Raw genomic sequence first — 16,494 nt, forward strand, 5'->3', positions numbered from 1 at the left:
AAAGAAAAAGGTATAAATCATGCTAAAATAAAGGGAAGCTCTTTACGTAATAATCTCATTCCCTCAAAAGGTCTTCCCTTGTATTAATAGGATCTCCTAAGCAAAGTACTGTACTATCGTTCTTTCCAAAATCAACACTTTTTTTTCCCTTGAGAGTAAAAATCAAACATTAGATCACCTTGTTCATACATCATTTAGGGACCTAAAGCCAAGACTAAGCTTCATAATCCTTTCTGAATTAAACATTATAAACCACCAAGAAAAGAGGTAAAAATAGGTGTCAGCTTAACATATTCAGGCCATAAACCCAAAACATTATACCCAAAGATCTTTCAAATGATCAATGTCAATCTTTCTCTTTTTCTTTTCAGTTAGCCTGGTGCTAAATTTCAGAATTTTAACAGAGTAAACAATGCAGAAAATAAAATGGGTATCAGGACTCTGTCGATTGCTTGGTTCCAAAACCTTATGCCACCTCAAACACTGTTTTGCCAGCAGACTTCCAGGTAAGTATGATTTCTTAACGATGCTACTACAAAGTGCCATCAGCCAGCCTCATCCAGGGTATGGAAGAAAGGGCAGGGACAGACGCTATTTTATCTTTCTGGATTCACAGCTGGTTTTTGGTTTTAGTGGTAGGACTGGTGTTAGACGTATTTTAAACTTTACACTAATTTCATTCTCTAAACGTTCTCCCACTTGGAATCTGAGTAAATGACGAGCTGTGCTTCCTCTTCTTTGCTAGGCCACTAAGTAGGCTGACAACACAACTCATACCTGAGCAGTCTTCATACAGAGACAAAAAGTGCACAGAAATAAAATAATCCGCTCACAGTCATCAATAAAGAGCATGCCTGAGATAGCACACAGGATCAAAACTAAAGCTAGAGTCCTTTTGCACTAATCCATACAAAACCTAGGCAGTCCTCTCAGACAGTAAATACACTGAGTAGTGCTCCCTCTGCTGGCCTTCTAAGAGCATGGCATGAGCCCATCAAATGTGTGGGTAAACTTAGCCGAGCTGACTCCAGAAGCTTCTATAGACCACATACATACCTTATGGTCGGAAATTTTACCCCAGCAAGTAATGACATAAAATATAAAATTTTTCAGGGTGCCCAGATATACTCAACAAAAATATCTCACTACCAAGGAATGTTTAATAAGAATATATTTCCTTAATTTTTTTTTAAATTTTAATGTTCTTTCAAATAATTGTACTTTTGACCATGTAGCTTTTATAACTTTTTATGTCTTAGAAATATTATTTTAATTCAAAACTACATGGAATTTTGACGAAAACAGAAAGTTTAATTCACACTAACGGGCATTCCATTCTGCACATTAGTACATATATTGATCACTATGCTGAAAAGTTTTATACTTAAAGAATATAAAACTGTTAACTTAAAATATATAGTTTGCTGTGGTATTTCCTGGCTTCCCATGCTTATCATTAAATTAACCCAGCAATGTTGCTATATTCATAGTCTTCTGCCTATTAATAAATGTTTATATGATTTTAACTGATATGTCACTTAAAGTTATTTTAGTTTAGCCCTGGCTGGGTGGCTCAGTTGGTTGAAGTGCACCCCATGCACCAAAAGATTGCAGGTTCGATTCCTGGTCAGGGCATGTGCAGGAGGCAACTGATTGATGCTTCTCTCTCACATTGATCTCTCTCTCTCTCTAAAAATCATTTAAAAAACAACAGCTCATATCCTTGGGTGAAGATAAAAAAAACCTTAGTTATTTTAGTTTATTAGACATGAAGATAAAATTCTGGCCTGACTACAGACCTCTTACCAGCCCTGTTCTTGGATGATCTGTATCGGTCTGTGAATTAATGATCTTGTTTATACAGCTATAGATGTGCTACATAGTTCTGAAATAAAACATAGATATGAGGGTAAAAGAATGAAAATTCAAGGTAAAAGGTTTTTCATTTGAACTGAAATAAGCACTAAGCTTCACTTTTCAAAAACTAATCCCAAAACATAAATCTGTATTTATTTTCTTATTCACTACCTCTCCTGAATTGGGCCAAGTTCAGGGAGATATAAGTAGCACATAATCAAAACAAGAAAGTCTCCTGAATGTAACAATGTCTCCTAAATAGGCCAAGGACAGTGAAAGGGACTCTTAAATTACCCCCAAGAACAAGAAGCATGTACCTCTGGAAGAAAGCATTCTCTGCAGCAGTTAGGAGGCCCTTCAGGTATCCACCCTTGAAATGGTTGATTCTGCTGCTGCAAGGAAGCACCTTTGGTTTGAAGCAGAACCAGGGTTCTCCAGTGTACAGATCTGTAAAGTTACACAGGGGCAGACTCCTAGGAAGACACATGTTGCACTCAGTAGTTTCAGATTTTCTTCCTGAACGAAAGAGACTCTTGAAATAGACCCTGTCTGGTTTCTCTTCCTGTAGGTAATGAAGAACTCTGATCCCTTCACTGGGGTGGACCAGAGATATGGACACTTTAACTCTGCCCGGCCAGAGCAAAGTAAAAAAGACCTTGTAAAACCCATTGTGGTAGTCTACCACTCTGCCTACAGCCCCAGCCTGCAGCTTCGGAGAGTGAATTCGGGCCTGCAGGTAGTCTCCACCATACTTCTTGGGCTTTCTTTGAAAATCCTGTACATGAACCAGCACCTCTAGCTGGCTTCCCACTTTGAAGAAGGCTGCAGAGTTCAAGATGACAAAGTAGCTGGAAGAAGGGTCACTGCTCTTCAAAAAGGGGACAGGACCCATGTCAGGCACCTGCAGCTGTAAGGCAGTCAGCAAGGAGTCTTCCTCCAAACGCTCCTGGCTGGACAGAGTCTGGTGCTCATAGCCACAGTAAAGATTCCGGCTAGGCCCTACCACATGAGGCGAAACAAACTGCCCACTGCTGTCGACGAATGTGGCTGAGACGGTCTCACGGTCCAAGTACTGAAAAGAAAAACAAAATCAGCAACCACAGCTACAACGAGTCTCCTTATATTCAACCAAGTAAATCTCTACTTCCGTTTAAATTTTAATTTAACTACTTGGGATGACACTGTTTCAACAACCAAAGCTCACTAGTTTTACAGGGCTATGGTATTGTAACAATGAAATCAAAATGAGGAAAGTCACAGTTTTGTGACATTTGCCTCTAGGAACTCAATTAGCTTCCCACAGTAAATATTGGAGAAAACCCGCCCTCTTCCCTGTGCTTCCAGTAGAAGGGAAAAGGTATCATTCTGAAATGTACCAGAGCATTCTGTTCTTAACAAGGACTGACCTCAAGAGAAACTATTTTACCAGAGGCTAACCTATTGGGGTTTTATCAGAGCCTAACCCAACAGGGCTAAAGGACATACCCAACTCCAGACCATTCTAACCATTCTGCCCAACTTAAGGGGTGGGGGGAGGGTTAAGAAGCACTTTGGAAGCTCACAGCCCAGGAGCACAGGTTCACTAACCGACTGAGACATAATCACACCTCACCGCCACATCATTAAAATCCTATTTATCAGAGTGTCCCCAGCACATCATGTCCAGTTTTCAACAAAAAATTATGAGACATACTAAAAGGCAAGAAACACAGTTTGAATGTGTTTCAGATCAAGCATTAGAAACACGTTCAGATACAGAAGGGATGTTGGAATAATCAGATCAGGAATTTAAAGCAACTATGATTAATATGCTAAGGGCTCTAATGGAAAAAGCAGAGAGCATATGAAAACAGAGGGGCGATGTAAGAAGAGACAGAAATTCCGAGAAAGAGTGAAAAAGAAATGCTAGTCAGAGCAGAGGATTTTTAGGGCAGGGAAAAAACTCTGCATGACATTATAATGATGGACACCTGTCATTATCATTTGTCCAAACCCACAGAATGTACAACACAGAGAGAACACTAAGGTAAACAACAGACTTTGGGTGATTATGATGCATCAGTGGAGGTTCATTCTTGGTAAAAAATAATAATGATAAGATTATAATAATGGAGGAGGTGATGCATATATGGGGACAGGGAGCATTTGGGAAATATCTTTAATCTTTCTGTAGAGAGTAAACCCTGCCAGTTGGTTTTTCTTTTTTGTAATGCAAGTGCCTGACTTCAACTTTGATTGCTCAGGCATTTCAGAGGCATCCACTTCAAAGACAGCTATCTAAACACGCACACACACTGCCAGCCACACAACTAGGTAAAGAGCCAGGCACCCCTCCCTCGTCGCCAGGCTCCTTTGTTTTATGGATCTTTGATTTAAATAACTGACTACCTGGGCCACATCTCTTTTTCCTCTCATGCTTTAAATTCTCACTCTTATGTTTTAAATTCACCAATAAAAAGTGAACCCATGAAACTCCAGGCCCCCACCCTTGACACCAATAAAAGTAGAGCCTCTGGGTCCACAGTCCCTCTCTTCCTCTATCCACAACCTCACTGTATGGCCCCATGGTTACTGCTGTGTGTCCTGCAATCTTAAGAAATGTTGCGGGAGGTGGGAACGGCACTGGGTGTTAGTCCGGTGGGGTCACACTTGACCTAGGTTAGCAACCTCAGTTCTGGGGTTCTGGCTAGGAAAGAATTCAAAGCCAAGGTCCTTGAGGGGGTGATGTGCTAGGCAGTTAGACAGTCATGAGCAGAGCAAAGACGATGGGCTAGGTACAGTGGAAAGAAGCCCTGGATGCCTAGCAAAGGACAATTGCAGAGTGGGACCTCACCCCCAAGATGGCCTTTCCTCCCCTAGCATATCTCAAGACCAGCTGACACCCTGACCTTTCCTCCCTAGAGATAACATCTAGGCCTCAGTTGTACTTCAGCTCCAGGGCCAGAAAAGCAGCAAAACCAGCCACAGCTGCACTGAATGAAGGCCCCGAGCCGACCCATCAATCAGTGGAGACCACAGCCCTGAAAGGACACACCTGGAAAACTGCTGAATATTATAATGAGATCTTCCCCTAGGACCACCCCTAAAATCTCCACCCTTCCAACCATTAGGATGGAGAACCCAAGATCTCCCTCCCAGGAGCACACCCGCGCCTTTCCCTTTCCCTCCCCCTCTCCTTCCTCCCCCCCTCCTCCTCCCCCTAGTCACGTTACCATTAGCTTCTTCACTCCCAAGCTCCAAGGGCCCATCCTTTACCTCTATAACTTGTTTCCTAAGCCCATTTCTTCTAGGAATTACTCCTACCTCTGTGATTTATCAAATAAATGTTCTCTTATAGTTTGGGTCTTGGCTCTGAATTCTTTCCTAGCCAGAACCCAAGTCTGGTCTGACCCCACCGGACTAACACCCAGTGCCATTCCCACTGCCTATAACAGAACCATAGTGCCGGGCCAGCTACAACACTGGTTATCAAAGACGGAGACTGGCACAAAACACTTCCTCTCAATTTCGTTGTAAACATAAAGATTCTTTAATAAATAAAGTCTTTAAAATAAAAATTTTAAAAATAAAAGAAATGCCAGAGATCAGAAACACTGTAAAAGAAATGAAGAATGCCTTTAAAGGCTCAGCTGAGGAAAGAATATCTGAGCTTGAGGCTATGTCCACAGAAACTTCCAAAACTAAAAAGCAAAGAGAAAACAAAATGAAAAAATGGAAATACAATATTCAAGAGCTGTGGGGCAAATCCCCCCCACATACATACATTAAAAACTGTTGCATGACCTTTTTAAAAAATATATGCTTAATACTGACTTTAGGGAGAGAGGAAGGGAGAGGGAGAAAGAGAAACATAGTCTGCTTCCTGCATGCCCCATACTGGGGAATGAGTCCAAAACCCGGGTATGTGCCCAGACCTGAATCAAACCAGTGACCTCCTGGAGCACAAGACGATGCCCAACAGAGCCACAATGGCCAAGGCTATTCATCACCTTTTTAGTACCTACCCCAGGAAACTGCTGAGTTAACTTGCAAGGGGGAAAAAAAGTTAACAACAAAAATTACACTCCTCGACAGCTAATATTACCTGTTACAAACAAATAAGACCCAAGCTCTCCATCTACGCCAAACCACTTCAAAATACTATACAAGATAAAAATAATCCCATACAAGGTAAAATTACTCCCAAAATACAAGAGTATTTTTTATGATCTTCTTAGAATCTGTTTTCTCCCACAAAACTTTTACTTCTGAAATTCAGATTATAATAATTACTGAATACAATTTTTTTAATACAGGTCTGATAACAAGAAAAATGTAATTCTTTTGGGGGCAATACATCAAAGTTAATGTTCCCTTTCTATTGCAAATGTTCATCTTTATAAACCATTCTTACCTCCTGGACTATACCAAAACAGGTGATGGGCCAGATTTTACAGTTGCATGCAGATACTTTCAACTGAAAGGATTTTACTACGTCATGCAAATGGGAATGAAAAAAAAAGCTGGAGTCCCAATACTTACATCAGACAAAACAGACTTTAAAACAAACGCTATAATAAGAGACAAAGGACAGTTTATAATGATAAAGGGGTCAATCCAATAAGAGGATATAAACATTTATGGACCCAACATAGTAGCACCTAAATATATAAATTAAAAATTGATGGACAGGAACAGTCAGAGTAGGAAACTTTAATACCCCATTGTCATCAATGGGTAGGTCTTCCAGACAAAAAATCAACAAGGAAACAGAGGCCTTAAATAACACATTAGACCAGATGAACTTAATTAAAATTTTTAGAGCAATTCACCCCAAAGCAGCAGAATATATATTCTTTTCAAGCACACATATAACATTTTCCAGGATAGATCACATGTTAGGCCACAAAACAAGTCTCAATAAATTTCAGAAGACTGAAATCATATCACGCATTTTCTCCAACCATAATAGTATAAAACTAGAAATCGATTACAAGAAGAAAACTGAAAAACACACAAAGACATGGAGGCTAAATAACATGTTACCAAACAAAGAATGGATTAACAATGAGATCAAGGAAGAAATCAAAAGATACCTTGAGACAAATGAAAATAAACACACGACAATCCAAAATCTATGGGACACAACTAGGCAGTCCTAAGAGAAAAATTCATAGCAATACAGGCCTACCTCAAGAAACAAGAAACAGCCCGGCCGGGCATGGCTCAGCAGTTGAGCATCAACCTAGGATCCAGGCGATCCGGGTTCGATTCCCGGTCAGGGCACATGCCCGGGTTGCGGGCTTGATCAATGACTCTCTCATCATTGATGTTTCTGTCTCTCTCTCTCCCTCTCCTTTCCTCTCTCTGAAATCAATAAAGATATTAAAAAAAAGAAGTAAGAAACAGCCCGGCCAGGTGTGGCTCAGTGGTTGAGCATTGACCTAGGATCCAGGCGATCAGGGTTCGATTCCCAGTCAGGGCATATGCCGGGGTTTCAGGCTCGATCCCCAGTCAGGGGCATGCAGGATGCAACCGAACAATGACTCTCATCACTGATGTTTCTATCTCTCTCCCTCTCCCTCTCCTTTCCTCTCTCTGAAATCAATAAAGATACATTAAAAAAAAAAAAAAAATTGTGCTAAAAAAAAAAATAAGAAACATTTCAAATAAATAATCTAACCTTATACCTAAAGAAACTAGAAAAACAACAAACAAAGCCTAAAGCGAGTAAAAGGAAGGAAATAGCTGCCAGTTGCATTAAGAACATCCCTCCTACTCAAGGAGTGAAGAGAAAGATTACTTAGAAGACCCAGTTCAGCTGTTGCCCAAGCCTCTACCTTGCAGAAATGGCATGCATATCTGCAACAGCACAGTGCTCTCTCCACAAGTCCCTTAGACAATGAGTTACATGCCATTCTGGGGCCAATGTATTACAAGACCACTTCAACCCCTACTGCAGAGCTCCCACAAGAGATATCCCCATCAATGAAAGAAGGTACAGTCCCCATGCCCTAAAAAAGCATGGTATTTTAAAAGCACAGCTACATGCCCTTTTGCAATCCTCCACCTTGCGCAAGTGGGCCAAGGTCACTGCCAAGGCAGTTAGGAAAATAAATTCAGCCTATGCCCACATGAGGTTGTCTCCCTACCAATGCTTGGGAACTGTTACATGAGACGTTCCACTGACCACATCTGTTAGGAAGCTACAGCCTGATGCCTTAAAGCTAGAGCTGAAAAGGGGCCAACGTCCACTATATTCAGAGCTCCTTGAGGCATCGAACGAGGAGAGGGGACATTTGAATGAGCGTAGGCTGGCAACTTCCCCCAGGTTGGATACTTCTTTTGCCAGAGAGTGAGGAATGTCTGGCCAGCTAAAATGGTCCCCATTGATCCTGCTGGAATCTGAGGCTAGATGCTGTATATGACTACAACGGACAAAAGCCAACACTAAAGGGCACTGTAATTGGCTGCTTAGTTAGCATGGTCTTGTGTCACTGCGCTCAAATTGCAGATAATCCCGTTGGGCTACATGCCTGTTATGCACTGCCTGCCCAGAATCCACAGGCCACATTCATCTTGACTAATAAGGATGAAACTACTACTGCTGTCATGGTTTCAGAGAGGACCTCTCCCACCAAATGCCTACTAAATATTTGTCTCATTTCCCTTAATTTGCTCTTTCTGGAACCATTACTGGAATGTTGGGGCTGCCACTTAAGCAGAAATACACAACAATCTGACTGCTGAGCCTGTGGACTGCTGCCCACATCCAGCACCGAAGGAATACCTTGGGTGGTGCTCCCCTTTAATATCTCCGGGAACAATGGGGCAGGCGACCTGTGAGAACCTGGGAAATTTGACTCCTAGGACCAGGGTTAATGGTCCCTCCTTTAATTTTGAACGTATTACAAAGTCTAGTTAGACATCACACTAACTCTTCTATGATCCACTACTTATCACATTTGGGACGGCTTAGGATGGGTATGTGCTGAACACGGAAGACTGGTTGTGTTTGCTCTACTGGACGAACCACACCACACATGGGCATAGACGTATGTGGTGACTCCCACCCACTACTTGTCAAGTAATGCACAAGGTTTTAGACATTGATTGGACAGAAAGAGAAAACAAATCTTTAAAGTCAAGTGTCCCTTTGACCCCCAAAACAGGTGTCTGGATACGTGGCACACATATGGCCTTATCTCCCTTATGGATGGACTGGACTGGTCGCTGTACATGGGGCATCCCTACCTTACCAAGAAAAACTTATAAGACTTTACCAGAAACCCTCCCCAAAACTTACCTGCTCTGAAGTCCCAGGAGACTTGTTGTCTGTCTTGGTTCGAATGCCCTGTTTCCATTGTCTCACCCCAGTACACTAGTATTAGTACGAAGCTAGAAATTCAAGCCTGGGCTAAGTTCACAGCAACTGCCTGAAATGGTTCTAGACAGAGCATTTTCTTGCTGAACCAAGAATGGCTTTACAAATTCTCACTGCAGCACAAGGAAGGAGCTGCGTACTCATTAAACAGGAATGTACTTACATCCTTTCTTATGAATCTAACATTACTGACCTAACTCATATGAAAAATGCTATCGATAAGGCTGATGAGATTTTCTTTGCTGACTCATTTAGTCACTTGCTTGTTTCTCCCAGGGGAATGGACTTTGGCTACTTTGGGGATCCTCTTAGGCCGAGTAGGCTACTCCATTCCTGTTGCTGCTTATATTGCTGTTGTGGTATAAGCATGCAGGCCACCTCCCAACCTAGGGACTCTGGAAGACAGGCAGATAAAATTGTGAGGGCCACAAAGATGTCAGGGGTGGAGTGTATAGGTGTCAACGTGAACAAAAAAACTCCATCTCTGTGTCTCATTTCACTTCATTTTGTAAGTTTCATGCTGTGACCAATCTCACTGTCCTTAGCAAGCTTTCTATCAAAGCTTCCTAGGTGACAATTATCCATGTTCCTTAAAGTGCAGCCAGCCATAAATATTTTTGTTAGTAAGAGTGGAATGACATGACAACTGAGATAAATACCAAACTGTTAACACTACCAACTATAGACAATCATCTATAACAAAACCACCAGAAGGTACAGCTCCTGGTGCTACTGCATTCTTCATCCCTTTGTCTTGTCGTTGTTTTTTTTAATATATCTTTATTGATTTCAGAGAAAGGAAGGGAGAGGGAGAGATAGAAACATGAATAAAGAGTCATTGATTGGCTGCCTCCTGCACGCCCCCGACTGGGGATCGAGCCCACAATTTGGGCATGTGCCCTGACCAGGAATCCAACTGTGATCTTCTGGATCCTAGGCCAACGCTCAACAGCTGAGCCACGCCCGGGTGGGCTTGTCTACTATTTTTTAAAAAGTGCAGTGGTGCCTCGGTTTTCGAATGTAATCCGTTCCAGAAGACTGTTCGGGTTCTGAAACGTTAGAAAACCGAGGGATCCACAGCCGACAGCTGGGCCTCAGGATCTTGCCCTCAGCAGAAGCTGGGTGGCATGTTCAACTTTGGAGGCGTGTTCAAAAACCACAGCATTTCCTTCCCGGTTTATGGCATTTGTAACCCGAAATGTTTGTCAACAGAGATGTTTGAAAACCGAGGTACCACTGTACTGTAACAGGGGTCTGCTACAGACTGCTAGGTCCCCTTTCTGCTCCGATCCAATCTTCCCTTAAGTATATGACCCCATCATAAATCCTGTTACAATCTATAGAGTTGCCTGCTTCATTTGTAGGTCTTAAGATATCTTCTTGTTACAGTGGCCATCACACCTTTGCCCCACCGTCAGACAACCCTCGGCGCCCTGACCCCCATTGCATGCAGCATCCTAGCACAACCCTGGTGATAACAGAACCACTCAAGGATGAGAAGCAGCTTCCTGTCCTGGATAAACCGCGTTCCTCGTGCCCGATCATGACAGCATGTGTACGTTCATCAAGGTCCTCAGAAGTGCTTACAGCCTTCTTCCAGGTGTGAACAGACACAGCAGGGGCACGTGCCCACACTGATTTCGGAAGTGTGTGAAAGTGAGAAGGGTGAGGGTGGAGTCCCATGTGTGGTGAGTGCCTCTCAGGAGACATTTGGAACTGAAGTGCTGGGGTGAGACTAGAAAAAGGAAGCTAATCTAGAATTTTTTTAATCCTTACCAAGAAAAAAGGGATGTGACCAACTGAGGTTGAACAGTTCATCGAACCACAGATCATTTTCCTGCCTAGGAGCCTTAGGAAGTTTTTCTATTTCAAGCAAAAAAATGGAGCTCAAAATGAGCACACGAAGCTTTATATTATTTAACTTAGGTTGTCATGTTTTCAGACTTCAACAGTTTACAAATAAAATGCTTTGCATTCTAAGTGTTGCCAATAAAATGGATCCTGAAGTTATTTGAATATACTTTCCCCAATAGGAATCTGCAATTTGAGCACTCAAGCAGACATCAAGTCTCCTCTCTAGGTTCACAGAATCAGCCAGTATTTTTAAAATTGAGAAATATTTGACATAGAAATTGGGTGAGTTTAAGGTGTACAGGTATTGATTGATACATTTATATGGCAGTATGATTGCCACTGTAGTGTAGCGAAACCTCTGACAGTGGGTGTTGGCAGGAGCCCAGGAAGCAGACTGAGCTGCAGGGACTCTGGGTGTAGAGTGCCCGTAGAGCTGGCTGGGGACACGCAACCCACAGCATATGGCGGGAAGTGACACAGCTTCCAAAGTCTGGGCATAACTCTGCCAACTGATGAAAGACACGAGCCCAGTGAGGGACTGGAGCATGTTGAGACATTGCTTCCAGAAAAGAGTCCACTGAGAGGCAGGGCTAAAGTGCAGGGCATGGGGTGACTTGCAGTCCCCAAAAAGGCAGGGTGGCCTCAGATGTGGGAAAGTCACCCCTTCCTGGGAGAGGCAGGAAGGATTCTCCTCTGGAGCCTCCAGAGGGAGCACAACCCTACAGAAACCTTAAAAGGAACTCCTACAACTCAATAATAACACCAAAATCCAATTTAAAAATGGGCAAAGCCCTAAGAGCTGGCTAATGGAGTAGTTGCAAATTGGGAGATTGGTGGTACCTCTGAGCCCTCTCCCATGGCTGGACCTGACCCCACAACCTAGCTGTTGCCCCATTTAGAATGAACATCCAGACCCACAGAATTAGACAGGGACGGAGTAAAACCACTGCAAAACATGGGTAACAAATTGAACACCATATACTAATGCAGAATTGTGACAAAGATGAACCAAAACTTGAAAACAAGACAGTAAACAAGGTAACAGAAGATATCAACAACATAAAGCAAAACCAGTATTTCACAAAAATAAAGAGATAATATTAGATATTAAAACTAGAACAGTGTGAATGACAACTACTATAGATGGAAGAAGTAGCAGGATGGATGGAGCTGAAGGGTGATTAGTGAGGTGGAAGGTGAGATGAAAACAGAAAAGAGAGGTTAGCAAAATGGAAAACAGAAATAGAAGTGTTGACATCTGGATGATGAGAAGTCTCCCAATGACAGAGAAAAAGAGAAGAATAAATATAAATATAAGTATTCGAGGAGACAATGAGTAATGAATTTACCAATATTACAGAAAGATGAAAGACCTCCGAATAAAGGGCTGAAAGAGTGCCAAACAGGGAGGACAAGAAAACCCCCACACCGAGGCTCATTATAACAAGACAAAGAAATATGCAGAAAGCTCACAGAAAGAAAGAACAGACTGCCTACAACAGAGCACAACCAGATTGACATCAGACTTTCAACAGTATTGGTGGGTTCAAGAAAATAAAATAGTGCTTTACAGTAGAGAAGGGAAATTTATGCTCACAAAGCCTTAGAACACAAAGTCCCATTATGAAAACAGCCTTGGAGGAAGTTCTCAAACACCAAGTGAGCCAGACCAAGGAGGTTACAACAAGGAATACAGGAATAAGGGAGCTTGGTAAACAAATCCAGAACCACGTTAAAGAAAAGGTTGTGTGTGTGTGTGTGTGTGTGGTGTATATAACTCCAGATTTAAAAATCTAGACAATAAAAATAAATTAACTAATTAAGTAAAAATCTAGACAATATCCACTTGGTGGGGGAATTGACCAAAAAAAAAAAAAAAAATAGGAAGAGGTACTAAATAGACATTTTTCCAAAGAAGACACCCAAATGGCCAACAGGTACATGAAACGATGTTCAATATCACTAAACACCAGAGAAATATGCAAATCAACACCACAGTGAGTTATCACCTCACACCTGTTAGAATGATGACCATCAAGAAGACAGGATCTCACTTACATGCGGAACCTAATGAACAAAATGAACTGACCAACAAAACAATCCAGAGACACGAAACATGGAACAGACTGAGGGATCTCAGTGGGAAGGCTGGGGGCGGGAAGAGATTAACCAAAGAATTTACATGCATATATGCATAACCCATGGACACAGACAATAGTGTGGGGAAGGCCCAGGGGTAGGAGAATGGGGGTGCGGGGTACAGGGGCATTAATGAGGGGGAAAAGGGGACATCGGTAATACTCTCAACAATAAAAATAGATTTTTTTAAAAAGACTTAACTTACAGAAAGTCTATAATAAAAAAACACACAACAAAAAAGAAGACAGATATGTGTTGGTGGGAATGTAAATGAGCAGCTATGGAAAACAGCGCAGAGGTTCCTCAAAAAATCAAAATAGAACTGCTACCATATAATCAAGCAACCCCACTTCTGGGTATATACCCAAAGAAAATGAAAAAAGCTATCAAAAAGATACCTGCACACACGGTTATTGTAGCATTACTCACGATAGCCAAGAAACGGGAACAACCTATATGTCCACTGACGAATGAAGAAAATGTGGTGTGTATGTGTATGATACATATATCAACATATTATCATATATACGGATATACATGCTCATTTTTAATTTAAATTTTCTACATATGAATATATATCATATATATATATTCACATATATATATGTATATTCACATATACATATATATATATGAATATTATTGGGCCGTGAGAGAGAGGGAAATCCTGCAATTTGTGACAACATGGATGAGCCCTGAGGGCATTATGCTAAGTGAGATGAGTCAGAGAAAGACAAATAATGTATGGCATCACTTATATGTGGAATCTAAAAAGGCTAAACGAGTAAAAATAGGGGCTAGAGAGTGGGAGAATTGGGGAGATGTTTAAGGGTACACACTTGCAACTAGTAGATGAATAAGTCTTGGAGAGCTAATGCACAGCACAGTAATTACAGTCAACAGTACTTTATTATAAACTTCAAAGCTGCTAAGAGACAAGATCTTAATTGTACACACCACAGAAAAATAATAATTATGTGATGAGATGGAGGTGCTAGCTAACACTATGGTGGTAATCATACTGTAATATATCTATGAATCAAATCCACACACTGTACACCTTAAACTTGCATATTTACATGTCAATTATATCTCAGTTTAAAAAAAGAAAAGTAAATTTTCCCTTACCTACTAATTACCATTAGGAAATATTTCAGCCTCCCTCTCATTTTTAGTTGCTATGAGGATATAACAAACCATTAAGGACTAAACCATGTACAATGTGCTCACAACACATCCCCTCTCCTTCCTACCCTGTTCTCTTCCTTTCCCACTCTCCTTTGTACCTTAGGTAACCCTACCAACCATTCAAGACCTGCTGACTGACCCGTGCAGCCATCCAAGAATCTCCAGAGACTTGGTGCTAAGCCACCTGAATTTTATTCACAAATCAAAAGGAATTAAAAAAGGTCAATTTGTTTAATTTTCCTAAATGACAACTCTATCCCAGGCCAGTGATACGGGCAACTTCAGGGCCTGTGATCCTTTTAGATTCAGAGCCAAGAGGAAACACCAATGGTCGGTCACTCCTGGAGCCACTGTAAGCAGTGGACGAGAGGTTTCCTGTCCCACATCTGTTTCACTCCTTGCCTACTGAAAAACGGCACTGCTGTTTGCTGACCTGTCAGCGCAGGGGAGGGCCTGACTGATCAAGGGATAATCCCAAGTGACTGATTCAGGAACGGCCATGTGACCCAATTTGGAACTATGAAGAGGTTGGTCAAGGTTTCTCTCCGACGCATGCAGCCAAATTCAGATTCCACCAGTGCTCTGCAAATGAAAAGATGCACGTAATCTCTTAAGAAGGGTTTTGAGGGAATAAACCATCTCAAGCTGGAGATATACAAGGAAGCAACCACTTCCTGTTACAGCTGCATCCTACAATCCAACCACAAAGATATAAAAGCCGCAGATAAAAACTAACACACAAAGGAGGGCACACCCGAGAGACTTATGGAGAAACAAAGCCTAAACAATGCCCAGCCTACCTCCTGAATTCTGTTCTAAATGAATAATATTCCTCAGTATTACACTGGTACTGTTTCTATAATCAGAAAAATATATATACTTGAAATATTAGTAAGAAAAAAACAAAACAAATAAATACAGGCCATGCTGAATGAGAGCTTATCCCTGAAACACTAGACAATTCTCCCTACAGTCTTTTGCTGCATATTGGTACATAGCCTCCTTCTCATATTATGCAATATTTTTTATTAAAATTGAGTCTGTGCTGCCCGGCCACTCTGGCTCGACTGGTTGAGCGTTGTCCTATGCACCAAAATGTCACAGGTTTGATTCCTGGTCAGTGTACATACCCTGGTTGCAGGCTTGATCTCCAGTAGGGGTGGGCAGGAGGCAGTCCATCAATGTTTCTCTCTCCCTCTCCCTTCCTTTCTCTCTAAAAAATCAATAAAAATATTTTTTTAAAAAACTGTTTGAGTCTGTGTTCTTTAGAAAATGCTCAGGTACTCTAATCACAAGAAGGGTATAATCAGGATCAGAAACATAGACTGGACAGGGGATTAAGGGAGGTGAGACTGCCAAGTTTCGGAGCCTTTCCAACTTCCCTCCACCAAGCTGTTTTTAAAAAATCAATTATCATCGCAGTAATACAATGAACAGTTTTAAAGTCCTGATAGCCTGGCCAGCGTGGTTCAGCGGTTGAGCATCGACCTAGAATCCAGGAGATCGCGGTTCAATTCCTGGTCAGGGCACATGCCCAGGTTGTGGGCTCGATCCCCAGCGTGGGGCATGCAGGAGGCAGCCAATCAATGACTCATCATTGATGTTTCTATCTCTCTCTCTCTCCCTTTTCCCTTCCTCTCTCTGAAATCAATAAAGATGTGTTTTTTTTAAAAAAAAGTCATGACAATATTCTCATCCTGGACAAGGTGATCTCTTCAGACAAGGGAAAATGTGTCACCACACTCCACTAAGAGAATTGTTTATTATTTTTGGTATCAGAATTGTCTTAATAAAGCCAACCCCTTCTCCATTATTGCTCAGTTTGTACAGAAAATTAGAGCTGATAATGTTAGTTGACATGCAGCCCAGAAGTTTCCAAGAACTAACGTAGGACTATTAGGGGAATTTGATAACATTCCTTCCGCCTCTAACATTAATGATAGGAAACTCTGACCTACCCTCTCAAGTTTTTCTTTCTCCCTTTTCCTACCGTTTTACCTACCCTAGATCTACACAACTATCTTGTTTTCTACTCTTATACCACGGCTGTTGAATGTGGTAAAAGAAAAACACACACTCGAAGAACCGATGAA

At 41.7% G+C, this 16,494-nt stretch overlaps 1 protein-coding gene across 5 annotated transcripts in view; it reads right to left on the bottom strand.

The window, feature by feature from the left end:
- NXPE3 (neurexophilin and PC-esterase domain family member 3) overlaps positions 1 to 16,494 on the bottom strand; it is a 42,810-nt gene that overhangs the window by 13,469 nt on the left and 12,847 nt on the right. For all 5 annotated transcript variants that reach the window (XM_081137919.1, XM_081137917.1, XM_081137920.1 and 2 more), the window contains one exon: positions 2,175 to 2,929. In XM_081137919.1, the coding sequence (XP_080994045.1) occupies positions 2,175 to 2,929 (755 nt within the window). The remainder of the gene's footprint in view (positions 1 to 2,174; positions 2,930 to 16,494) is intronic.

This window comes from Miniopterus schreibersii (genome assembly GCF_964146895.1).
Source record: "Miniopterus schreibersii genome assembly, chromosome: 5".
Lineage (NCBI taxonomy): Eukaryota > Metazoa > Chordata > Mammalia > Chiroptera > Miniopteridae > Miniopterus > Miniopterus schreibersii.